Source organism: Schistocerca piceifrons, chromosome 2, assembly GCF_021461385.2.
Source record: "Schistocerca piceifrons isolate TAMUIC-IGC-003096 chromosome 2, iqSchPice1.1, whole genome shotgun sequence".
NCBI classification, from domain to species: Eukaryota; Metazoa; Arthropoda; class Insecta; order Orthoptera; family Acrididae; genus Schistocerca; species Schistocerca piceifrons.
Window position 1 is genome coordinate 766,719,755 of NC_060139.1, and position 25,231 is coordinate 766,744,985.

Here is a 25,231-nt window from a genome sequence, read left to right on the forward strand (position 1 = left end):
ACAGGGAGTAAAAGTAAAATTCGTTGCATTAATTACATGAAACATAACACAGAATACAACTTGAAATTAAAGATTTGTTCATATGAGGTATTAATTATATTATCTTTACTTCATTTATTGTCACGCAGTTTGGTGGATCATAATGATCAGTGAAAAGTTTTGTACCATGAAAATTGTGTTTTATAGTTTTATGTGGGGAATTCCTCTCCAGCAAGTGCTTGCTTCCTGCCATCCATTAGTTGCAACTAAGTTCCTGCTTGGTTTTCCAGTATTACCTTACTTCCTTGTCATATTCTTGCCATTATTTATCCCATATTCTGACACATTTTTAATCATTGTCTTCTTTCTTTATTTGTTCACAATCTTCTTTCATTTCAATGTTCCACTTTTTTTTGCCCCCCCCCCCCCCCTTCCAACTCTCATGTTTAATCTTCCAGTCCAGTTCTTTTTCATTATTTTTGTCCTTCCTGTTCTATTTCCACTAGTTGTTTCTTAGTATCACTTCTCTGGTCTTTTTAATTTGGTAAGAGTTTTTGCATAGTTTTGCCATAACTCAGTAACTGCACCCTATTCAATCTGTTATCATGTAATTCAATAATCCATTTCTGTATTGTGAGCTTAAACTGTATTTATCCTAAGTGAATACAAGGGAATGCTCATACACTGGCAGTGCCTTTGTTCCTTATCAGTGGAGCAATGTAGAACTAAAATTTTGTGTAAATTAAAAGAGCAGCCTTTTTACAGTATTGAGAATTCTTCTCTTGTGATAAAACAGTGTCTATATTACTTTCAACTTAGTGCAGTGACTACAACAGCAACTTCGCTGTTTAACTACACTATTTTGTAGTATTGGTTATATAATTGTAAAGTGATCTAGTTCTTAACTTGAATATGTTTTATAGTGTCCTCTTTATTGTCATAGTTTAAATTACGGTATTGCATTCATTTTACTGTGGTTTGAGTATTGTAATCTTGACAAAGTTTGTCCATCCATGGCTGGTTGGTAACAAGTAATGAAGAAGTCTGATATATACTTTATTAGAGGGCAGATAGAATGATCAAAGGATAACAATTTGTACTCATTCAGCTATTACTTAAAACCCCTCTAAAATAACAATGATAAATCACCAATGGAATTAGAGCTGCCATGAAACATAAACAATGAGGATGATCAGGTTTCTGGTATGTTTTTAATTTTACAATACTCAGCATAAAAAATATGTATTCATAGTTGTTTAATTTCAAGGAAATTTATTGTGCCATTACTTTTTTAATAAAAAGAAATACCTGGCTTTTGTGCTTATTCACTCCATCCTGCCTGCTGGATGCATGTATTGTTTAACCTATTTTGTCATGTGCCCATTGGACCTTTGTGTGCTTCAGTAATTTCTGACAATTATATTTCTTTTTCTTTGGAATTTGTGCTGCTGATCATTTGGCTCCCACAAGCACCTGTTATATATTCTTGTATCAACAATATTATTCACACAACTCATGTCTGCAACAAGAGTAGTTCACACACAAAACACCAGTTGAGTGTTCTTTGCACTGCTAGTAGCAGAGTAGACAGAACGCGAACTTGCGTTGTTAGTTTGCTAGAAGATCGACAGTGAGTGGGCACCAGGGTATGTGAACTTTAAGCTGGGAGACTTATTGTTATCGGATGCTCGTTCACTCCAGTGGGAACCTCGCTTTACACCCTAGTATCCCAATGTTTTATTTTTGTTAGTAATAATGTTAGTATGAGCAAATTGTAATGAACTTGGACATTGACAGAGCTCACATACTTTTCCATACTAGATTCGCATTTTTTACATATTGGTCGCACTGGTCACTTTCTTACAGTAATAAAGGTTGTTTCGCGACTGTATCACATGTTTGTTCATTGGGACTATTAATTTCTTCTGAATTATGTCAGTACATCTACCATTTTATAGGACTGAGCAAAATCTTAGAGGAATGCAAACTGAAAAGGTAAAAATAAAGGTGGCTGCCATCCACACAAAAGTTACCCTGTATCAGAAAATATTCTGCCAGCAATTACAACTGCAACACTGGAAATGCTAGAAAATAAGTTTTTCCTGTTGTGCTTATGCAGTATAGTAGGAAGAATATGATTAAATTCAAAGTTGATGTAAGGTATATAGGGTGCAAAATTTAGTATGCCGATTGTAATGTAATGTACCCAATGTTGATTCTCATTTTGTAAAGCTATTTGTCCTCTTGAGCTGTTATTGTAACTCAGTGTTATTAAAAAAAAAAAAAAAAAAACTAAACTCCTCTCAAACAGGCCACGAAGGCCCAACAGTACTGACCGGCCGCTGTGTCATCCTCAGCTCATAGGTGTCACTGGATGTGGATACAGAGGGGCACATGGTCAGCACACTGTTCTCCCGGCTGTATGTCAGTATCCGAGACCGGACCTGCTACTTTTCAATCAAGTAGCTCCTCAGTTTGCCTCACATGGGCTGAGTGCACCCCGCTTGCCAACAGCACTTGGCAGACCGGATGGTCACCCATCCAAGTGCTAGCTCAGTCCGACAGTGCTTAACTTCGGTGATCTGACGGGAACAGGTGTTACCACTGTGGCAAGGCCATTGGCCAGCGTTGTTTAGCTTGCCTTTATTCTTGACCATGGATACTAAATGCTTGGACTTAATCTTCTGTAGATGCTGGAATTCAAGAATTTAGCACAATATGGAATTGTGTAAATAAACAAAATGCTTCAGATCTATGTGCCATATATTCAAGAACAATACAGTTAACTTTTCATAATGAAGTTCTTCCTACAGGAACATTACCATAACTTTATAACTCAGAATCTCAAAACAAACATCAGAGCAACAGTTTGGAATATCACAGTAGTGAAAACAGTTTACATGCTTCATTTGTATTTTTCCAGTCAATCTCAGTGTTGTGTTTGTGGCTCTTGATCCAGGGCCTGTGTGCTGTTCCTTTTGCAAAGTTACTGCAATTGCCATCCCACTTTGAAGACACCATTCTTCGTTGACAAGACTTGCCACATGCAATATACAAAACAAAACTGCAAAATAGTTGCGCTGTTCTACGTATTAAATCATTATAGCATTTCATTGTTCATGGATGTAATTCATTGAAAAGGTAGTTGTAGGGTTAAACCTCACTCTTTTGGAGCAATAGGAACACTGCAAGCTCTGTCACATTTAGCAGCAACAATGGACATAGTCTAATATAGTTTGGGTGACAGATGGAATACTCCTTTCTGTGCTGCTGCAGCTGTATGCCAGGGTTCATCACTCATAGTGGGTGACTAGTGGTGGCATACTTGTCTCTCAGTAAACCATGACAGGATGCTTCAGTGGCTGAGAGTTATGGGAAACATGGTGGCCCAGGCAAAAGTGGATTACTCTCTGCGCTGAAGTAGGTCAGAAGAGCATGGTGTCAGACGCCATGTGGTCTTGCTTAACTTGTTGAAAGGTAATATTTTGCAGACCTCAAAGGTAGGCACAGCCATTGGCCTTAACGTGACAGAAATGTGATGACTACTGCCCAAATTACTGGCTGCATGAAGCAGAAGGGGTTCTGCTGTGTACACAGTGGCACTGTATACCATCATACTTTTATGCTGACAACCAATTCCTTATGGCAACTTTCATTTTCATAAGAGCATCCACACTGAAGCTGTGTCCAACATAATGCTAAAACCAGAACTGGGAGAATATGTCCATTGTTGTCATTGGATGTACCACTCTCTCTTCTAGGGAAGCTGCAACGATAGTCAGTGTGTTGATAATCTGTGATGCTCCTGAAGTTGTCATGCCTAGCTTTGGGGGTATTTATCTGTCTACAAATAAAGCCCAGTTTGACATTTTGCTTGACCAATTGAGCAATTATCTGTCCTCTCTGGCACAAATGATGGGAAGCATTTGATATCCTACGTGGCATTGAGTATTTGAGTATGACTCCTGAACCTATTGATTCCATATTCACGTGACAGTCGTGGGATTCCAAACAGTGTGAGCAGCAATATTGTGGAACAGTAAACCAGTTTTCATAGATCTCAGTCCTGCCACTGTTGAATTCAGATGTGTGCTGGTAGACATTTCTCCTTCGTACATGAGGCATTACGCAATCTTCTCACATAAATCATTCTGACGTGAAAATGCTTATTGTTGCCATATCCAAGCCTGTAGTACAGTTCATGCCAATTTATCATTCGTGGTCTTATTATTTTAATGGACTGCAGTGTATTTGTCTTGGGAGTTGCCTTTGCTTTTACAAATTCTCAGAAATCTCTTCTGGTAAAGAGAGCATTTTGACTGAATGCAAACCAGCACAACTGGGGCCAAGGTAGATGGTTTAGGTTGGCAAGTGACTAACATGTGAAGGTACTTCGGATCTTTCTGAATACCCATTGAAGCATGGGGAAATATCATATTTAAAGAACACCAAGAATTTAATGAATTATGCTGAATATGTGAATGTTGGAATTTACCAAGTGGACGTACTGCTGTTACTTAAGGCACATACATCTTGTTAAGTTTTGTGTCCTCTGTCCATTTTTAGCCAGGACACCCCTGACTCTTAAACTCTTATTTTTTCCCCTCTCCCATTGCTCCCATAAAAATAATTTTAAGAGATTCGTGTCATTGTTAGAAAATTGTTTAACATATTAAAAACATTTAAATATCAAACCATGGAAAGTCCAGGTTGGAATATCAACAATTATGAAAAGGATAGAGTGCTACTCACTGTAAAGATAACACATTGAGTTGCAGACAGGCACAATAAAAAGATTACTTGATTTTCTAAACTTTCGAATAACATCTATTGCTTTCAAGTATCCATTCCATTTCAAAATTGACATTTTGTGTGATAAGAGTTCAATCTACAAGCAGATGATGGTTTCTACTGATGGCAGTGGAAGTTTTGTTTTAGATTAGCCTACTTCATCCAATCCAGATAATGGTAGCTATAGTAAACCATACACTATCATCATCCAAATAAATGGACCCCACAGATAAGACTTTCTAAGATCTTAGTGAACAACTCAGAAAGCTCTCAAAAGAAAATGCCAGTGGCAGAGTGTGAAGCATTCCTCTTTGTGGGATTGACTAAGGCTCTTATTGACCACTGGATTGCCCTCAGATGCAACCAACTTTAGAGAAAACCTCATCTCATTAGAATATATGTTTCCCCAATCACACTCCATTGTCTGGAAGAGAGATTAATCATCCAACAGCCAATTCAGATACATGTGGTTTTGCAAGTGATGGACCTGTTGAGATATCTGTAAAATAATACTAAATGCTTTTTCCGAAAACTAATTAGAACAGATAGTTTGGATGTTCACTCATGATGGAATGTGGTATGTCTATATTGAAGATGGTATCAGTGACAGTGAGGCAACTGTAGCAACAGTGATTTCCAAAGCACAAAGGACAGCTGAAACAACTAGAAAAATAGGCAATAGGGAATTTCTTGTAGAATGCAAATACTTTAGGATTAAAGGAGACCAGTCACTGAAAAGCAGAAGCATTGATATGTTTGTAGACACACACAAAATAAGGAAAAACTTGCTATTTTTAGACGTTATCCTTTGATGAGCTACTGCATAGTGTGGTTGTGTGTGTGTGTGTGTGTGTGTGTGTGTGTGTGTGTGTGTGTGTGTGTGTGTGTGTGTGTGTGTGTGTGTGTGTGTGTGGGGGGGGGGGGGGGGGGGGGTTTAATGTATTTTACCCTTAGCTTGACCAAGGATAACCTGGAAAGCTATCAAGTTTTCCATCTTTTATGTTAGCCTATTGACAACTCAATGCTTCTGCCTTATGGTGAGTGGTCTTCTTTAATCCTAAAGGATTTAAAGAAGCAGTAATGTCGTATATCAAGAAGGAACATAAAACATTTAGCTTGAGGCAGAAGCATATGATGCAGTGATTGTGTGCTCTACAGAGCACTGGGGCTGCACAGGGCCTCTGCAGTGGTTCAACCAAAATAATATTAACCTAAAGAACAAAAGACATCAGGCATTGTCATACACCAAGAAAAAGACACTTATAGATATATCATTGTTGGTTTTATAAAAGTTATTTTTTCTCTGAGTGCATAATAGCTGAAAATGAGGTGACTTGACACATAATGAATCTACAATAAGGCCACATCAAAAACTACAAACAACAGAATTTAGCTTGTACAAGTAGGTGTATCGCAACTCGATGCTCATCATTTCACAGACATGCAGTGGCCTTGATAATGCGCTCTCGCTCTTGCTACACAGTGTCATCTACACATGCTGCAACACCACACCACAACACACAGCACAGAATACAGTCTTACATGTATTTATGTTTGCAATGTGTAGCCCAATTTATCACAGGAAATCTACACACCACTCTCGGACTGCAGTATATTCAGTTTGTGTTTGTTATTGACTACAGTGAAAGCTTTTCTGAAGAAGAGAGATTTGTTAACATCGAGTATAGATTTAAGTATCAGGAAGTCATTTTTGAAAGTATTTGTATGGAGTGTAGCCATGTATGGAAGTGAAACATGGACGATAAATAGTTTGGACAAGAAGAGAATAGAAGCTTTCGAAATGTGGTGCTACAGAAGAATGCTGAAGATTAGATGGGTACATCACATAACTAATGAGGAAGTATTGAATAGGATTGGGGAGAAGAGAAGTTTGTGGCACAACTTGACCAGAAGAAGGGATCGGTTGGTAGGACATGTTCTGAGGCATCAAGGGATCACCAATTTAGTATTGGAGGGCAGCGTGGAGGGTAAAAATCGTAGAGGGAGACCAAGAGATGAATACAATAAGCAGATTCAGAAGGATGTAGGTTGCAGTAGATAGTGGGAGATGAAAAAGCTTGCACAGGATAGAGTAGCATGGAGAGCTGCATCAAACCAGTCTCAGGACTGAAGACCACAACAACAACAACAACAACATTGACTACAGTTGTAAAATTCAGTGCCTTCTGGCAATATTATTCTATGTGTGTGGTATTGAAAATTAAACTGTTTGTTTTAAAAGATAGAGTGGAGCATTGGTTAAAGGTGTTGCAGCAAAATCTTGCAGCAAATGTTCAGAGGTTGTTTGTCCGGAAGATGGAGCATCATCATCAGATTTCTGATGGAGACAGAGATACAAGACGTGATTTAATGACTTCAGGCTCCACAGTTTCAATGAGTAAGGTATCTAATGACCCACTAAAAGTGAAAAAAAGGAAGTATGACAAATCTTAAATCAGTATTGGGTTTGTTGAGTCCATTGGAACAATTGTATCAGTATTTGTACAGATGGGGCCAAGATGATGCTGCCAAATCTAAAATTGATTTTTGAGGAAGCAGTAAAAATATTTCAGTTATGTTAAATCCTGGCCTCTAAGGTCTGATCATTTTCAATATTGTGTGAAGTTTAACGGAGCAGACAAAACACTACTGCTCCACATTGACATTAGATGGTTAGCTTGGGATGAGACACTAACAAGATTGTTGGTACTAAGAGCTCGATTGCAAGCTTTTATGACTGATATTTCTTTTAAATTAAAAAACCTTTAGAGTGACATGACTTAATTGTTTATATCAACATTTTGGCAGATATATTTGGAAAGTGAATGAATTAAAACTATCTGTAGAAGATAAGGAGAATAGTTTTCACTACTGATAACAAAATAACCACTTCAAAAAATTAGATTTTTGTATTGTTTGTGTTGGCATGAGAGCTTTTTAACACAATGTGATTGTTGGTGAGACACCAGAATCACCAAATTAAATATTTGAGTATTGGTCCAGTGCCTTTTTAGATATATTTTACCGAAGAGCAGAATACAGAACTGAAAATGAGTCCATGGTTTGAGAATCCTTTTGTACTGAATTTGCAGAAGCCAGAAAATATCAAACCTATGAGGCCACTTTAGAAATGGCATCTGATTCAACCATGGGATCATTGTTCAAAACAATGTTACTAGATGATTTTTGGTGCAGAGTTTGTGATGAATATCCACAATTTGCCACACAGACTCTAATTGTCCATCTCCCACTCCAACAACATACTTTTGTCGTATGGGGCTCTCAGCAAATGCGGCTACAACATCAAAATACCGCAGTAGAGTGGATGCTGAACCTGACGTGTCTTCAACTCTCATCTACCAAGCCTGACATTGAATAGTTGTTCGGAATTAAAATACAACTTCTTACTTCCCATTAAATGGAAACAGTTTTATCAGTTTCCAGTGGAATCAGCAACATTATTTTGTGGTTATACACTAATGGGAAAAAAATTGCAACACTAAGAAGCAAATTGGTAGGCATGTTTCTGTCTGAAAGATGATGTATATTTAAATTTCGCACCAGTCAGATAAAAGTGGCACTAGTAGCGCCACGATGAGAATTCAAATCAGTTTCGCTTTAAATTCATGCTGTAATGGCAGTGAGTCTTAGTTACCCTTAAGATTGGTCACGGTGAGGTGATGTTAGTTATGAATGCCTTTAAGGCAGTAAAGACGCCATTATGAGCACTTCAGTGAGTTTGAAATAGATGGTTTATGGGTTTACAAGAATTTGGATATTCTTTTTGTGATATTGTAGAAAGACTTAGCAGGAATATAGCCACTGTACATAATTGCTGGCAGTGGTGATCATAAGATTGTACTGTCGCAAGATGATCGGGCTTCTGATGCCCATGGAGCATTATTGAGATGTAATACCATCGTGTTTCGTTTATGGTCCAGGTGCGTTGTATTGCATCTGCAGCGGCAATTTGAGCTGTAGTTGCCACTTCAGTGACACAGTGAACTGTTACAAATCAATTACTTCAAGAACAGGTCTGAGGTAGGAACCCTATAGTGTGTGTTCCAGTGACCCAAACCAGTACCATTTGCAACATCAGTGGTGTCAAGTGAGAGCTTATTGCAGGGTAGGATGAAGGTCTATTTCATTTTCTGAAGAAAGCTGGTTCTGCCTTGATTCCAGTGAGGTCTGTGTGTTGGTTTGGAGGAGACCACTTTTGGGCTGCAACCAACATATCTGAGTGCTAGACACACTAGACCTATACCTGGAGTTATGTTCCAGAGTGCGGTTTTGTATGACAGCAGAAGCACACTCATGGTTAATCCCATATGCCCTGACTGTAAATTTGTAAGACAGTCTGGTGATTCAACCTCTTGTGCTGCCACTCATGAACAGCATCCCAGAGGGTTTTCACCATCAGGGTAACACTAATTCACATGTTGTATCCGGACATGCTCTACTGAGTGTTGACATGTTGCCTTGGCCTGCTCAATCCCCAGATATATCTCCTATAGATCATATATGGGGCATATCAGATGACAACTCCAGCTTAATCTACAACCAGCAATAAATGTCCCTGTATTGACCGACTAAGTGCAGTGGACATGGATCTCCATTCCACAACCTGGTATGCGGCACCTGTGCAACACAATGCAGGCATATTTACACTTACATGCTTGCATTCAACATTCTGGTGGTTACACCAGTTATTAATATACCAGAATTTCACATTTCTGAAGACTTCTCACACTTGTATAACCTGTGATCTTGCAATATTAATCACTTAAATATGTTACCTAGACAAATGTATTCATTACTCTACATTAATTATTTTTTGTTGGTGCAATTTTTCCTCCCTCAATGTATTACTGTGTGTTGCTTTGTATATTGTTATTGAAGCCTGTGATGTATAATGTACCTACTTTTGTATGATTTTGATTAAATGATTACAATTGAAGAGTGAACATAAAACTAGGTTTCGCTTACTTTAGGGCTCCATAAAAATTTAGTATTTCAAAAGAATTCTCTCACAAAAAAAGTTTGAGAACTGCTGGTATAGAGGAACTGTGACTCAAGTTAAATAGAATAATTCACTGAAAAGTGGATAGATATGTACATAATATAACATATTCTGATGGGGTGGACTCCCTGTGGTACACAGTCCCTATAAAGAAGCTGCTAAAGAAACCGAATATTGCACAACAGGTATAAAACGGAACACATGGCTGTAGTTAAACAGAGACTACATCTGTCTGTGAAAAGCTTTCGGTGACTTCTGTAACAGAATCTTATCCAAAGAAGTTTGATAAAATCCAAAGAAATTCTGTACATATGTAAAGAGTGTCAGTGACACAAAAGTTAATGCCCAGACACTCATGAATGACACAAGAATCAAACCTTACGATATCAAAGCCGAAGCCGACATTCTAAATACTCTTTAATACAGGAAAATCCAGAGTACTGGCCCTGTTTAGTTCTTGTTCCACTATAGGGATATTAGTGTTGCTGGAATTAAGAAATGGGTGAAATTGCCGAAACTGAACAAAACTGAGTAAGCCCATATTTGACTTATACTGTAACTCCCTGTGTAGGGGGGAATGTGTGTAATAGCTGAAAGAAAGCACATGCCATTCACATTTACAAGAGTGGTAGCATATGTGACCCACAGAATATTGTCCAGTATCTTTGACATCCATCTGTTGTAGAACCTTAGAACGTATACTGAGTTCAAGGTATCTTGAACTGAATGATCTCCATGCCAATCAACAACGATTCCAGAAAGTTTGGCCAACTCACACTTTCCTCGTATGGCATCCTAACATAGAATATAATTAATTAGAGAGAGAGAGAGAGAGAGAGAGAGAGAGAGAGAGGGAGAGAATAATTTGGTGCATGTGACAATAAAAAGTTGTTGATGAAAATTGTAGTTGAAGGGGTTGTAGAAGGAAAGAATTGCAGATGCATTCTTAAATATGTGTATATAAGCCAGATCATCACTGGTGGAGGATGCAGCTGTTTCACTAAAAAGAAGAAGACAGTTGGTAAGTGATGAGAATGTAGAACTGCATCAAACTAACATTATGGAATGTAACAGAATGAGCAGCAGCAGTATGCAATAAATCTAGCCCACATATTGCACAATGCTTCCTCATTGTTAATTCTTGATGTAAAATGTATCATATACTATCTTGTAATCTGCCTATATCATCAGCTATTCGACATAATATTAGACACCAATAGTCCAATACCATTTGTGCACATAGGCTATTTCTTAATTATTGAAAGTGTAAGAGCAGACTCCTTACTAACCATGACTTTATCCAAACCAAGAATAGGTATAGAAAAATGAGATCTAAAAGCACTTGCATAACATTTTTAGGTTTCAAACAAGAATAGGATTCAATTGACAGGAAAATGGTATTCAGTGCCTTAAAAAGAGTTTGGAGCTGACAACAAATCAGTGGCAATCATAAAAGACACACTAACAGATACAAAATGCAAAATTAAATTTTTAGGCAAAACCTCCAAGGCTTTTGGGATCAAAACTGGCGTAAGGCAGGGAGATGGACTGTCCTCATTGTTGTTCAATTGTGTGCTGGAAAAGATAATCAGGGAATGGAGGAAAAGAACAGAAGAAGAAAGAATTGGAGAATCACAGTTGGGAGAAAAGGGGATAATCTGAGTTTTGATTGCCTGGCTTTAACAGGTGGGGATGCCATCTTTGCTGAATTTGTAGTAAATGCAACAATGCAGATAAATCTCTTGCAAGAGACAACTCCAGAAGCAGGCCTACATATATCTTTTTAAAAAACAGAGTACATGACATGTTAAGGAGGCACTGAAATATATGGAAACTGATTATCGTAGAAAGAAAAGACTACAAAATTTAAATATCTAGGTGAAATAATATAACCAAATGATTTATACAAAAAAAGCTAACCTAGCAAGGGCAAGGAGAATGGAGGTGGCTTCTCATCTAACAAAAAACCTGAATAATGAGAAATCTGTTTCCATAACTGCAAATCTTCAGCACTACAATACTGTCATTACAACTGAATGCCTTTATGCATCAGAATGCCTTTCATTACATACAGCCAAACAATCAGGTGAAATAGAAAAGAAGGAAAGGAAAATAAACAGGAAAATGGGACCAAAATATGAGAACTGGAAATGGAAATTAAGAAGTAATAAAGAAGTGTGTGAAAAAATAGAGTGAACATCAGACACCATGAGGACGAGAATAGTTCTATGGACACCTAAAAAGGATAAATGAAAACAGGATACAAAAAGAATTTTTAACTTCTTTGACAGAAATCCCAAAACTTCAGTGGTGTGGGCAAAAGAAGTTAAAGCAGACCGAGGGAAATGGAAATAGTGGAGGAAGAAATAGGAGAAAGAGAGAGGTTCAGAGCAAAAGTAAAAGATGTAGCTGTATACAAGGTGGTTATATTTTTAGAATATTTTTACAAAATATTGTAAGACGTGAAGATGATTTGTGTGTGGTGCTAATACTGCCAGCTGACTGTGAAATAAATAATTACAATGTAATGTGTATAAATAGATGAAAGATGTAACTTGTATGAATCTGTGATTGATGATTGGCCTCTGGAGTCAGCCAAATATGTAATCATATCTGATGGGGGTAATCTAAGATGCCGTAGTCACACGAATTTGGTTTTGGGAAAGATGAACCATGGACCTTGCCATTGGTAGGGAGGCATGTGTGCCTCAGCGATACAGATAGCTGTACCATGGGTGCAACCACAAATGAGGGATATCTATTGATAGACCAGACAAACATGTGGTTCCTGAAGAGGAGCAGCATCCTTTTCAGTAGTTGGAGGGGCAACAGCCTGGATGATTGACTGATCTGGTCTTATAACATCAACCAAAATGGCCTTGCTATGCTGATACTGCAAACAGCTGAAAGTAAGGTAAAAGTACAGTGCAGTCTACAGTATGGTTACAGTGTAAGGGCATCCTGGTTGCCAAAATGTTCTGGAGATAAAATAGTCTCCCATTTGTATCTCCAGAGTGAATCTACTCAGGAGGACGTTGTCATAAGGAGAAATAAAACTGGCATTCTACGGATTGGAGTAAGGAATGTTAGATCATTTAATGGAGCTGGTACATTAGAAAAATTAGGAAATTAATAGATTCAAGTTAGATATAGTGGGAATTAGTGAAGTTTGGTGGTAGGAAGGACATAACTTCTGCTCATGTGAATACAGGGTTATAAATACAAAATCAAATAGGGTTAAGTTTAGTAACGAATAAGAAAATAGGACTGCGGGTAAGCTACTATGAACGGCATAGTGAACACATATTGTAGCCAAGACAGAAAGCACCACAGTAGTAAAATTTTATATGCCAAGTAGCTCCACAGATGATGAAGAGATTGAAAAAATGTATGATGAGATAAATGAAATTATTCAGATAGTAAAGGGAGACAAAAATGTGATAGTCATGGGGGACAGGAATTCAACAATAGACAGTGGGAAAAGAACGAGAAGGAAAACTACTAGGTGAATATGGACTAGGGGAAAGGAATGAAAGAGAAGACACGTGACAGAATTTTGCGCAGAGCATAGTGTAATCACCGCAAGCACTTGGTTTAAGAATCATGAGAGAGGGTTGTATATGTGGGAGAGACCTGGAGACACTGGAAAGTTTCAGACTGATTATATAGTGATAAGACAGAGATTTTGGAATCAGATTTTAAATTGTAAGGCATTTCCAGGTGCATTTGTGGACACTGATCACAATGTACTGGTTATGAAGTATAGATTAAAACTGAAGAAATTGCAGAAAGGTAGGAAATTAAGGAGATGGGACTTGGACAAGTTGAAAGAACCAGAGTTTGTTTAGAGGTTCAGAGGAAGCATTAGGCCATAAATGTCAAGAAGAGGGGAATGGAATATAGTAGAAGACTAACGGTTAGCTTTGAGAAATGTAGTAGTAATGGAAACAAAGGATAAAGTAGGTAAAAAGACAAGGCCTAATAGAAATCTTCGGATAACACGAGAGGTATTGAATTTAACTGATGAAAGGAGGAAATATAAAAATGCAGTAAATGAACCAGGTGAAAGGGAATACAAACATCTAAAAAATGAGATTTACAGGAAGTGCAAAATAGCTAAGCCGGAACAGCTAGAGGACAAATGTAACGATATAGAAGCATGTATCACTAGGGGAAGGTAGATACCACCCACAGGAAAATTAAAGAGGCTTTTGAAGAGAAAAGAAGCAGCTGTGTGAATATCAAGAGCTCAGATGGAAAACTAGTCCTAAGCAAAGAAGGGAAAGCTGAAAGGCTGAAAGTATTAAGGAGTATATAGAGGATCTTATAAGGGAGATGTACTTGAAGCAAATGTTATAGAAATGGAAGATGATGTAGATGAAGATGAGATTGTAGATACGGTACAGCAAGAATAATTTGACAGAGCAGTAAAAGACCTAGGTCAAAACAAGGCCCTGCGAGTAGATGACTTTCTGTCACAACTACTAACTGCCTTAGGAGAGCTAGTCATGACAAAACTCTCTGGTGTGTAAGATGTACGGGACAACCAAAATACCCTCGGACTTCAAGAAGAATGTAATAATTCCAAACAAAGCAGACACAGACTATTAATTTAATAAGCCATGGTTTCAAAATGCTAATGGTAATTCTTTACAGAATAATGGAAGATTGGTAGAAGCCACCATCGAGGAAGATCAGTTTGGATTCCAGAGAAATGCAGGAACATGTGAGGCAATACCGACCCTGCAACTTCTCTTGGATGTTAGGTTAAGGAAAGCCAAACCTGTGTGCGCATCATTTGTTGACTTACAGAAAGGTTTTCACAATGCTGACTGAAATACTCTCTTTGAAATTCTAAAGGTAGCAGTGGTAAAATACAAGGAGAAAAAAGCTATTTACAATTTGTACAGAAACCAGACGAGAGTTATAAGATCAAGGGGCTGAAAGGGAAGCAGTGGTTGAGAAGGGAGTGAGACAGGGTTCCACCCTATCCCCGATGTTATTCAATCTGTATATTGAGCAAGCACTGAAGGAAACCAAAGAAAAATTTGGACTAGGAATTAAAATCCAGGGATAAGAAATAAAAACTTCATTGTTTGCTGATGACGTAATTCTGTGAGAGACGGCAAAGGATTTGGAAGAGCACTTGAATGGAATGGACTGTGTCGCGAGAGAAGGATGTAAGAGAGACATAAACAAGAGCAAAACAAGGATAATGTAATGTAGTTGAACTAAATTAGGTGATGCTAAGCGAATAAGATGAGTAAATTAGACACTTAAAGTAGTTGACGAATTTTGTTGTTTGGGCAGCAAATTAGCTGATAGTGGCCAAAGTAGATAGGATATAAAATGTAGACTGACAATGGCAAGAAAAGCGTTCCTGAGGAAGAGGCATTTGCTAACAGCAATTATAGATTTAAGTGTTAGGAAGTCTTTTTCTGAAAGTGTTTGTATGGAGTGTAGCCATGTATGGAAGTGAAACACGGACAATAAGCAGTTTAGACAAGAAGATAATAGAGGCTTTTGAAATGTGGTGCTGCAGAAGAATGCTGAAGATACTTCAGTAGATCATATAACTATGAGGTAGTGCTGAATATAACTGGTGAGAAAAGAAATTTCTGACACAAACTGACCAGAAGAAGGGATCGGTTGATAGGACATATTCCGAGACATCGAGAAGGGCAGTGTGAAAATTCATAGAGGGTGATCAAAAGATGAATATAGTAAGCATATTCAGAGAGATGAGGGTTGCAGTAGTTATTCAGAGATGAAGAGGCTTGCACAGGAAGAGTAGCATGGAGAGCTGCATCAAATTAGTAGTCAGATTGAAAATAACAACAGCATATAGAATTCCACCGTTTGCTGATAGGTGGCGACAGTGGTAAGTAGCAGTTGAAAGAAACAGATGTCAGGCAGTTAGCTGGGACCTCGGCCAACATAACCTCATTCAAACATTAGTCGATTTGTGTCTACATCATAAAGTTGTTCTTGATTGAAAATGTCAGTTTACGAGCCTAATTCTCGTCATTTGTGGGAGGTGTTACTGTTTTGTTTCAGTATGAAGAAAAAAGCAGCCGAGTCTCATTGAATGCTCTCAAGTATGTATGGTAAGGACGCTATTAGTGAAAGAATTTGTTGTGAGTGGTTTTAACACTTCAAAAACAGTGATTTTAACGTTGTAGACTGGCATAATGGTGGAAGAATGTTTTCGAAGATGAAGAATTGGAGACATTGCTGAGTGAAGACTCGCGTCAAACTCAAGAAAAATTAGCACGATTAGTGGTGGTGACACAGCAAGCCGTTTCAAAATGTCTCAAGTCTATGGGCATGATTCAGAAAGAGGGAACTTGGGTCTCGCGTGAGCTGAAACCCAGAGATGTTGAACATAGTTCGTGTGTTTGTGAACAGATGCTTCAGAGGCAAAAACGGAAGGGATTTCTGCATCGCATTGTAACCGGGAACGAAAAATGGCTTCATTATGATAACCCTAAATGCAAAAAATCATGGAATTTCCTGGCCATGCTTTCGTGTCACCGGCCAAACCGAATATTCATGGCTCCAAGATCATGCTCTACATTTGGTGGGACCAGCTCAGTGTCATGTACTATGAGGTGTTAAAACCAAGTGAAACAATCATAGGTGCTTGTTATCGAATGCAATTAATGTGTCTGAGCAGAGCATTAAAAGACAAATGGCCGCAATACAGAAAGAGGCACGATAAAGTGATTTTACAGCACAAATACAGCAAGAGGCACAATAAAGTGATTTTACAGCATGACAACGCTCGACCCCATGTTGCCAACGCTCGACCTCATGTTGCCAATGCTCGACCCCACATTGCAAAAGAAGTCAAAATGTACTTGGAAACATTAAAATGAGAAGTCCTACCCCACCCACCGTATTCTCCAGACATTGCTCCCTCTGACTGTAACCTGTTTAGATCAATGGCGCATGGCCTGGCTGACCAATACTTCCGATCTCATGAAGAAGTCACAAATTGGATCGCTTCAAAAGATGAACAATTTTTTTGATGCGGGATTCGTACACTGCCCAAAAGATGGGAGAAAGTAGTGGCGAGCGATAGAAAATACTTTGAATGATACATGTGTAACCAGTTTGTTTCATTAAAGCCTCAAATGTTGTGGAAAAATGGTGGAAGCAAAATTGTACACCTTTTAGATTGACGGGAAGGACCGTTAACGTATTGTATTTCTCCTATGAAGGATTTACTTACAAAGACCTCATTCAATTGGTTCTTGGGGAATTGTTGGCTGATCAGTGACCCTTACCAAGTTTGACTGATAAGAGAGACAGAAAAGAGTCAAAGAAGAACTATGCAATTTGCCATGAGTTGTTTAGTCACTGGTAGAGAATCACAGAAATTCTCAACCAACTGCCGTATGATATGTTAAAAAAAAGGTGTTGTGCATCGCACTCAGTCTTACTTTCAAAGCATTGAGAGGTGAGATTCCAGTGCGAATAAATAAGCAATTACTGCCTCCAACATAAGTCTCTTGTGATGACCATGGCAATATAATTAGATAAAATTTAGATTTACATTCCCTTCTGCCACAATTGAACAATGGAGTGTGGAGTACAAATGTAGATGTAGCTAACACATTTAAAATATGTTAATACTTGTTGTAATATGTGAAACACATCCATATTTAATACTAATAATTTGGAACGAATCAGTATGACAATGTAGTTTTAATATGCACTTTTCTGGTTCCATTTCAAAATTGTCTTCTCCTCTGAATCTTTGGCATCATTTTATGGTACTGATGCTGGAGTAGTTTGTTGATTATTACAAGGATTTTAGAGAACACTGAGTGTTACTTGCATGTGTCTTTTCACAGTAATAACTTTGATAAACTGTTGTAATGTTTGTGATTGTGCACATGCATATTATACAACATAGTCATGTTTAGCCATCGTTTTGAAACTGTTTGCTGCATTCACTTTTTATCTCTAGTGCTTCATTTTCTTTTTGTATTTTGAAAATGATAATTATTTTATAGGTTTCATCAGCATTAGCAACTTAACTCAAGACGAAAAGAAATTCAGACTGTTGCTCAGAAATGCAGGAATTAGCAGTGATAATATAAATAAATTTGTGAGCTCCAAGATAGCATTGGATCGCATCTCTTTGGTACGTTGTCAATATTAAATGTTTCATATAATTTCTCTGTGATCAGAAGTTACACACTGAAGCTGCTTCAGTTACTAGAAATCTGTGTGTGTGTGCGTGTGCGTATGCATGCACGCATGTACGCATACCATTCTGGATTTATTGATGTGTTATAGATGTAGATAGATGTAGCTACATTAAGAATTTTTTGGATGTATACAGCCATTTAGTTTGCAACAGCAATAACATAATAGTGGATAATACTAAGCTTCACACTTGACTGTATAGATTTTGAGTGACTGTATAAAGGTAACAGTAAGTGTTCTGTCAGATTCTTAATACTGAGCTCGGCAAATTCTTCTTGTGGTTGGAGCATTATCATGGGCACTTGGACGTGACTGATACATAGCTTCTCACCCATCACAGTACATACACAATAGTCCTCTTCCATTAAAACTACTAAAAGAATTTGATGGTAGCAGAATAGCACTCATGCTATCACTATAAATTAGTTTACAATGTAGATTTTTATTTTATTTTCTTTCTATTTAATTAATTTTAAAAGGGCGAGCAATTGTTGTTTTGCAACTCTGTTGTTCACAAAAGACAATGTTAAAAATGATGTCCAACATAATAATTTGAAATACATTATTGCAGCAACGCGATAAATAGATATGGCAGTGGAAATACAAGAACCCTTGTAAATAAAAAAAAATCAAGCAATTTGTCAATATGCCCTTATTTTTTGTAATCTTCACCATTATTTTAAGAATGCTATTATCATTCTACCATTTTAGTTTAGCAAGTAGAGTATTAATCCCACAGAATCCAAACATTGTCATACAAAATTACAAGGTAATTGTTCTTATTTAACTGAGGAAGGTGTAGCCCCATTCATAAAGAATGGGATTAAAATTATGTCCAGCTACCCTGTGGGATATTTTATGTGTTTCCTTAAATCACTTAAGACAAATGCAGGGATGGTTCCTTTAAAAATTCCATGGTTTATTTAGTTCCCCACCTCGTACAACTTAATCATTTGCGCCATCTCTACTGGCCGTAGGATGTTAAACATTCACTTTTCTTCCATTTCTTGTTTAATTCTGCCAAGACATCCTCTGAAAGGTCATATGTGACTTTACAAAAGCCCTATTGTGAGACCATTAACAAGTTTGGCTTAGAAAAATTGGCCATTGTTCTGTTGTTAGCCTCTGTTCTATTGTGAGCCTCTGTCTCAAAAATTTTGTCCTCAAATGAATACAAAGGTCAGTGGTTGTGCTGTGGTTGACACACCAGCTGTCATCAGAACACCGAAGTTAAGCACTGTCAGGTATGATCAGCATTTGAGTGGATGACCATCCAGGTTGCCATGCGCTATTGACCTACCGGGATACACTCGGCCACTTGATGCCAATAGAGAGGCTGTTTGACAGAGTTGCAGTGGATCCAGCTCAAGAAAACTGACAATGGCTGGGAGAATGGTGTGCTGACCTCACACCCCTTCCATGTCCACATCTGATAATGCTATTAGGCTGAGAATGACATGGCGGTCAATCAATACCATTGGGCCTTCCAAGGCATGTCAGATGAAGTTTAGTTTATTTTTTTAGAATGGTTACAAAGAATGTCGTATTACACAAGCACAATTTTTGATACTTTGCAAGCAATTACAACTAGAAGAGTTGTTAGTTTTACTCACCTTATTTTTTTTTTATCTCCTCCTCTGGGCGCTAGTTTTGAAATTCTATATAGGTGTACACAGGGTCCATCGGAGCACCCACCCACCCACCTTCCCACCCACCCACCCACCCACACACACACACACACACACACAGCTGGGCAGCTACATTGTCTCAGCACACAATACTTGGATTGCAGTTCAGCAGAAGGGACAGGATGTGTGCACATGCTCATGCCCATGGGGATGCACATGCACATTTTCTGTAGCTCATTACAGGATTTGTCTGAGTGCTATCAAGTTTTCATTCCTTTTTTTGCGTGCACATTGATGACTATATTTCTACTATTCAGTGAGCAATCTCTTCTACACCTAAATTATTTATTATTTAATTTAGTTTGATCAGATCACAAACTGAAGTAAAGTAGCATTTTCAGAAAAAAGGGGGAGGATGTTTGAATAAATTTGTTTTAAGTAAGATCAGCCAGTGCCTTATTTTACTTTATGTTTTAGTTGATCTGATCATCGTATGTACTCTTACGCACCATGTGTTTTTCATCTGGAGATGAATGATTGTTTCCCTTATATGTAATATCCATCTTGGTAGTCATATTATTATTATGAGACTTATTTATTAAGTGACCTTCTAAATGATGATTTTTTTTTTATTTATTTATTTATTTATTTATTTATTTTTTTTTTTTTGCAGCAACATTTTCACATGCTGACGAGTGATCCTGAGAGATTTCTATGCAATGAGACAGTATTATCTGAAATATTGATACCAGCAAGACCTGAAGACATTCACATCATGTCTGAAGCATTCTGTGATAGCTACAACAGAAATATGACAAATATTGCATCTGCTATACAGGAGCTGCAGAGTACTCCAGAAGCAGTTAAGCAGGTACATTTGCTGTGGGGAGAGGCAGAGGGAGGAGAGGTAGGGGTTGGGAAGAAGAGATAAGTGGGAGGGGCAGAGAGAGAGAGAGAGAGAGAGAGAGAGAGAGAGAGAGAGAGAGAGCGCTAGGGTAAAGGAAGGGGAGGGAGAGGGGGATACAGATGCATACAGATGTATACCTGTTGCCTATTGTGCAGTGAGACAGCCAACTAGAATCCTTTTAATCAATTCTGTCTCCACTTTCTGATGGCGTTTCATACACCAATGACTTGCTATAACTCCAAGAGAAAAAAATACACCACTGATATATTATAACAGATAGCTGTATACTGCTTGCGTGGTCGTGCTACCAACATCAGTGTGCAATCTCAAGTAGTTTACAAACACAACATTCACACGCGTAACTCATTCTAGACCTCATTCCACCTGAAATATTCATTTCAAGCAATTTGTTCTTTATCTTGAAATACACAGTTTAGGATTCTCTACTATATGTATAATTTTTACCTTAAAGATTTGCTTTCATCCAAATTTTGATGTGTTATAATCAGTTTCATTCATTTTATTTGCAGACAAATGGGCACATCTAGGCTTTTGTAGAAATTAGTAATCTATTTTAACTGGTGGTGAAATAGATAGAGATGTGATAGAAGTTTAGAAGCTCTGTCCAGTGTTTAAATAACTTTTAGCACCAAATTTTTAATTCTTTTTCCTTAGTGGTGACTGATTCTCTCCCCCTTCCTCACCTTTCTCTCTTTCTTTCTTTGTTTCTTCTCCCAACACACTATTTTTCATTTTTGTTTGCTTGAAAAGGTTGATAGGGACTGAAGAATTGTCTCAAAGATAGTATGAATAGATTTTTTAATAGAATTGTTTTCTGCAAAGACTGTATGCAAAGGCACAGTGGCAAAGGTGCAGGTGAATCTAAATTATACTGACTGTGTTTTTTGGATCTGTGATGTGATTATAGTGTTAAAATGTCAAATGAGTCAGATTGTTACAATAAAATCATACATAATCAACTATATGGATTAAAGCCATTTTGGTAGATAAGCATTCACATGAATAGTGAAATTCAAGTTTCCAGATTTTATGTGGTAAAACTTAAAATCCATTTAAATCAAGAAGTATCATATACTGTCAAAAATAGCTCTCGAGAGTAGAAAAACTTATTTGAAGATAAAGTTTTGGATGTATTTCAAATATGGTAAGGTCACCAATAACTAATCTTGTGTGAGCTGATTTTACATCATATAATTTTATGCTTGAATGATATACCTGTTTATACACTGAAGTGCCAAAGAAACTGGTATAGGCATGCGTACTCAAATACAGAGAGATGTAAACAGGCAGAATATGGTGCTGTGTTTGACACCTATATAAGACTACATGTCTGATGCAGTCGTTAGATCAGTTACTGTGGCTGCAGTGGCACGTTATCAATACTTATGTGAGTTTGAACATGGTGTTATAGTCAGCACATAAGTGATGGGACACAGCATCTCTGAGGTAGTGCTGATGTGGGGATTTTCATGTACGACCATTTCATAAGTGTACCGTGAATATCAGGAATCCAGTAAAACAACAAATCTCCTGTTGTATCTGTAAAAAGATTCAGCAAGAATGGGACTAACAACGACTGAAGAGAATTGTTCAGCAATACAGAAGCGCAACCATTCCACAAATGCCTGCAAATTTCAGTGACACGCCATCAACAAGTGTCAGCATGCGAACCACTCAACGAAACATCATTGATATGGGCTTTTGGAACTGAAGGCCCTTTCGTGTACCCTTGGTGGATGCATGACACAAAGCTTTATGCCTTACCTGGGGTCATCATCACCAACATTGCACTGTTGATGACTGGAAACATGTTGCCTGGTTGGAGAAGTCTCGTTTCAAATTGTATTGAGCGAATGGACGTGTACAGGCATGGACCCATGGACCCTGTATGTTAACAGGGGAGTGTTCAAGATGGTGGACGCTCTGTAATGGTGTGGGGTGCGTGCAGTTGGAATGATATGGGACCCCTAATATGTTTCGATAAGACTCTGGCAGATGACACATAAGAAAGCATCCTGTCTAATCTCTACACTCATACATGTCCATTGTGCATTCCAACAGACTTAGGTGATTCCAGCAGGACAGTGTGACATCCCACACTTACAGAATTGCTACAGTGTGGCTCCAGGAACACACTTCTGAGTTTAAACACTTCCGCTGACCACCAAACTTCCCAGACATGAACATTATTTAGCATATCCAGGATGCCTTGCAACATGCTGTTCAGAAGAGATCTACACCCCCTCATACTCTTATGGATTTATGGACAGCCCTGCAGGATTCATGGTGTCAATTCCCTCCAGCACTACTTGAGACATTATTCGAGTCCATGCCACATCCTGTTGTGGCACTTCTGCGTGCTCAAGGGGACCTGATCGATATTAGGCAGGTGTACCAGTTTCTTTGGCTCTTCAGTGTGTACCGTCTTCAGTTTATTTTTTATTTTTTATTTGTATATAAATCATGATAATCTCTGTTCACTTTGAAATTGTGTGTGTGTGTGTGTGTGTGTGTGTGTGTGTGTGTGTGTGTGTGTTCATAATGACCCATTAGAAAAATGTCATAGTAGCGCTCAGTGAGGATCCTCTGTTGTTTGAATAAGTTCCTCATGAGGAAAGGTGTGATTTCTGACAGGGATACAACTAAAACTGCATGCTTAGGCTATTTCCATTCACTCTTGTTACATGCCATTATATTCTTGAGAAACTTACCATGAGAAAATAATGGAAAATTTGGGAAATTGTTGTCACAAGAAAATAAAGTTTTTATCATCAGGAGACAGTCAACATGATCTCGAATAAAGTCATTCTAGAGGCTCTTGCGGGAACTCATTCAAACAACAGTTTCCAATAGTGCTTTTTGTACTCTTCTTCATTTCGTTTGATTGTGTAACCTCATTTATCTTATTATATTATGAGCATTTATTGCCAGTATTGTTGAATGCTTATTCGGACTCCCGCTATTAAATAATGTTTCACGCACTTGATCATTTTAAAGAGCAGCCATCTCTTGCAGTATATGAATATAAATATAAATATGTCTAATCATTTGTCTAATGTGTGGTATCTACTTTTAGGCCATTAATGTCATTGAAGAAAATTTAGGAAGGAATCTCAGTTGGGGTGATTGGAAACAGTTCAACAGTCTAATACAAAATATTTCAAGAGATTTATCAGAATTAGATTCATTTCAACAATCTTCTAAGTAAGTTTTGCTTTAGTTGGTCGAATTTGATTGAGTGTTAGAGAAATTCATAACTACCATTTTTTTGTTCATTCATGTAGAATCTAAAGAAGTTTTGTTTTAGAAAAGGTAATTGAAGGGAGGAGACTGTTTTTCTTTTCAGGCCATGTAAGTACTGCCTAGAAATATCTGTGTATCAATATATGTGTTCTAATAGTTACAAAAATTGAACTTCTTGTTAAATCTTTCTGTCCACACCCCCCCACACAAGTTGTTTGATAGCGCAGTCACATTTAAGAAGTATGGTATTGCTGTGACTCAGTGCAAGAGCAAATCATTTGTCATCTGTATATGACAGGCAAGATTTTTGTACAATTTTCCATCCAGATGTTAGGTGTCCATTGCATTCAAAGAATCATGAGTTCGGTGCTTCATCAGTCTAAAGCTGGATCAAATTCAAACTGGAATTTACCTTTAACCAGATACGGGTGGGAATATGTACAGCTGTTGTTTTATTGAATATTATTTTATGATCTATAAGAGCAAACAGAAGCAGCCACAGCTTATGATTGTTTGCTGAACAGGACTGAAAATATTCTATATTTTTAAGATGGTACTAAATACAGTTTGCAGAAGAAATACTTTTAGAGACAAAAGTGTATGACTGACAACAAATATTTTCAGCAGAACAGGAAAAAGTGGAAAACAAATTGTGCCAGTGATGATTATGGATAGGTATCTGAATAAATCATTGTTGTGAGTTCATTGTCATGTGCTATAATCTGTGAGAACCTCAGCTACAACAAAATGTATGTGTAGCGGGTCTCTGTCTCCTTACCATGGAAGTGTAATATATTTATTACTAGACTTTTACTCTCACTGAAGGAGAGATTTGGTGACACATGGCTGAAAATGTGAACTTAATGATGACAAAGAAAATGTGAAATTGTGCCAGTCTTTACTGAAATATATTTGTATTTAAAAAAACATTGAATGTTATGTATTTCAGTTTTAGAGATATTTTGTTGATTGACTTATTACAATTTTTTAACTGGAGGGGGGTGGGGGTGGGGGGGGGGGGGGGGGGGGGGGGGAATGGGAGGGAGAGTGCTGCTCATAACTGCCACCCTTCAGTAGAGGTGAACGCTATGTATCCAGTGATTTATATCAGAGGTCAATCCCAAAATTTAATAAACACATGACTTTTTGATCATTGTTCTGGTTTCTTGTCCAGTCTATTATGTTTAAAGATACGTTAATGGCAACAGTGATGAGAAATCCAAAGTGGAATGTAATATTATATGAGAATTGGTCACTATTCACCAAACAGAAGAGGTACTGAGCAGAGTGCAAGCACATAGCAAAGATAAAAATTTGTCTTCCTTTGGATCTAATAAACACACACATATCAAAGCAAGCACTTGCAGTGAGTGGTGGGGAAAATGGTAGGAGTGGCAAGGAGGAGGAATGGGACAGGAGGCGGTT

At 37.8% G+C, this 25,231-nt stretch overlaps 1 protein-coding gene and 1 pseudogene across 3 annotated transcripts in view; one reads left to right on the forward strand and one right to left on the reverse strand.

Annotated features, from left to right (window-relative positions):
* LOC124777985 (ATP-binding cassette sub-family A member 7-like) overlaps positions 1 to 25,231 on the forward strand; it is a 594,849-nt gene that overhangs the window by 47,987 nt on the left and 521,631 nt on the right. For all 3 annotated transcript variants that reach the window (XR_007015818.1, XR_007015819.1, XM_047253552.1), the window contains exons 6-8: positions 17,812 to 17,942; positions 20,309 to 20,506; positions 23,640 to 23,767. Coding sequence is in view for 1 of the 3 variants with exons in the window: in XM_047253552.1 (XP_047109508.1) it covers positions 17,812 to 17,942; positions 20,309 to 20,506; positions 23,640 to 23,767 (457 nt within the window). In the remaining 2 variants the exon portion in view is untranslated. The remainder of the gene's footprint in view (positions 1 to 17,811; positions 17,943 to 20,308; positions 20,507 to 23,639; positions 23,768 to 25,231) is intronic.
* Positions 2,485 to 2,602, reverse strand: LOC124778767 (annotated as a pseudogene).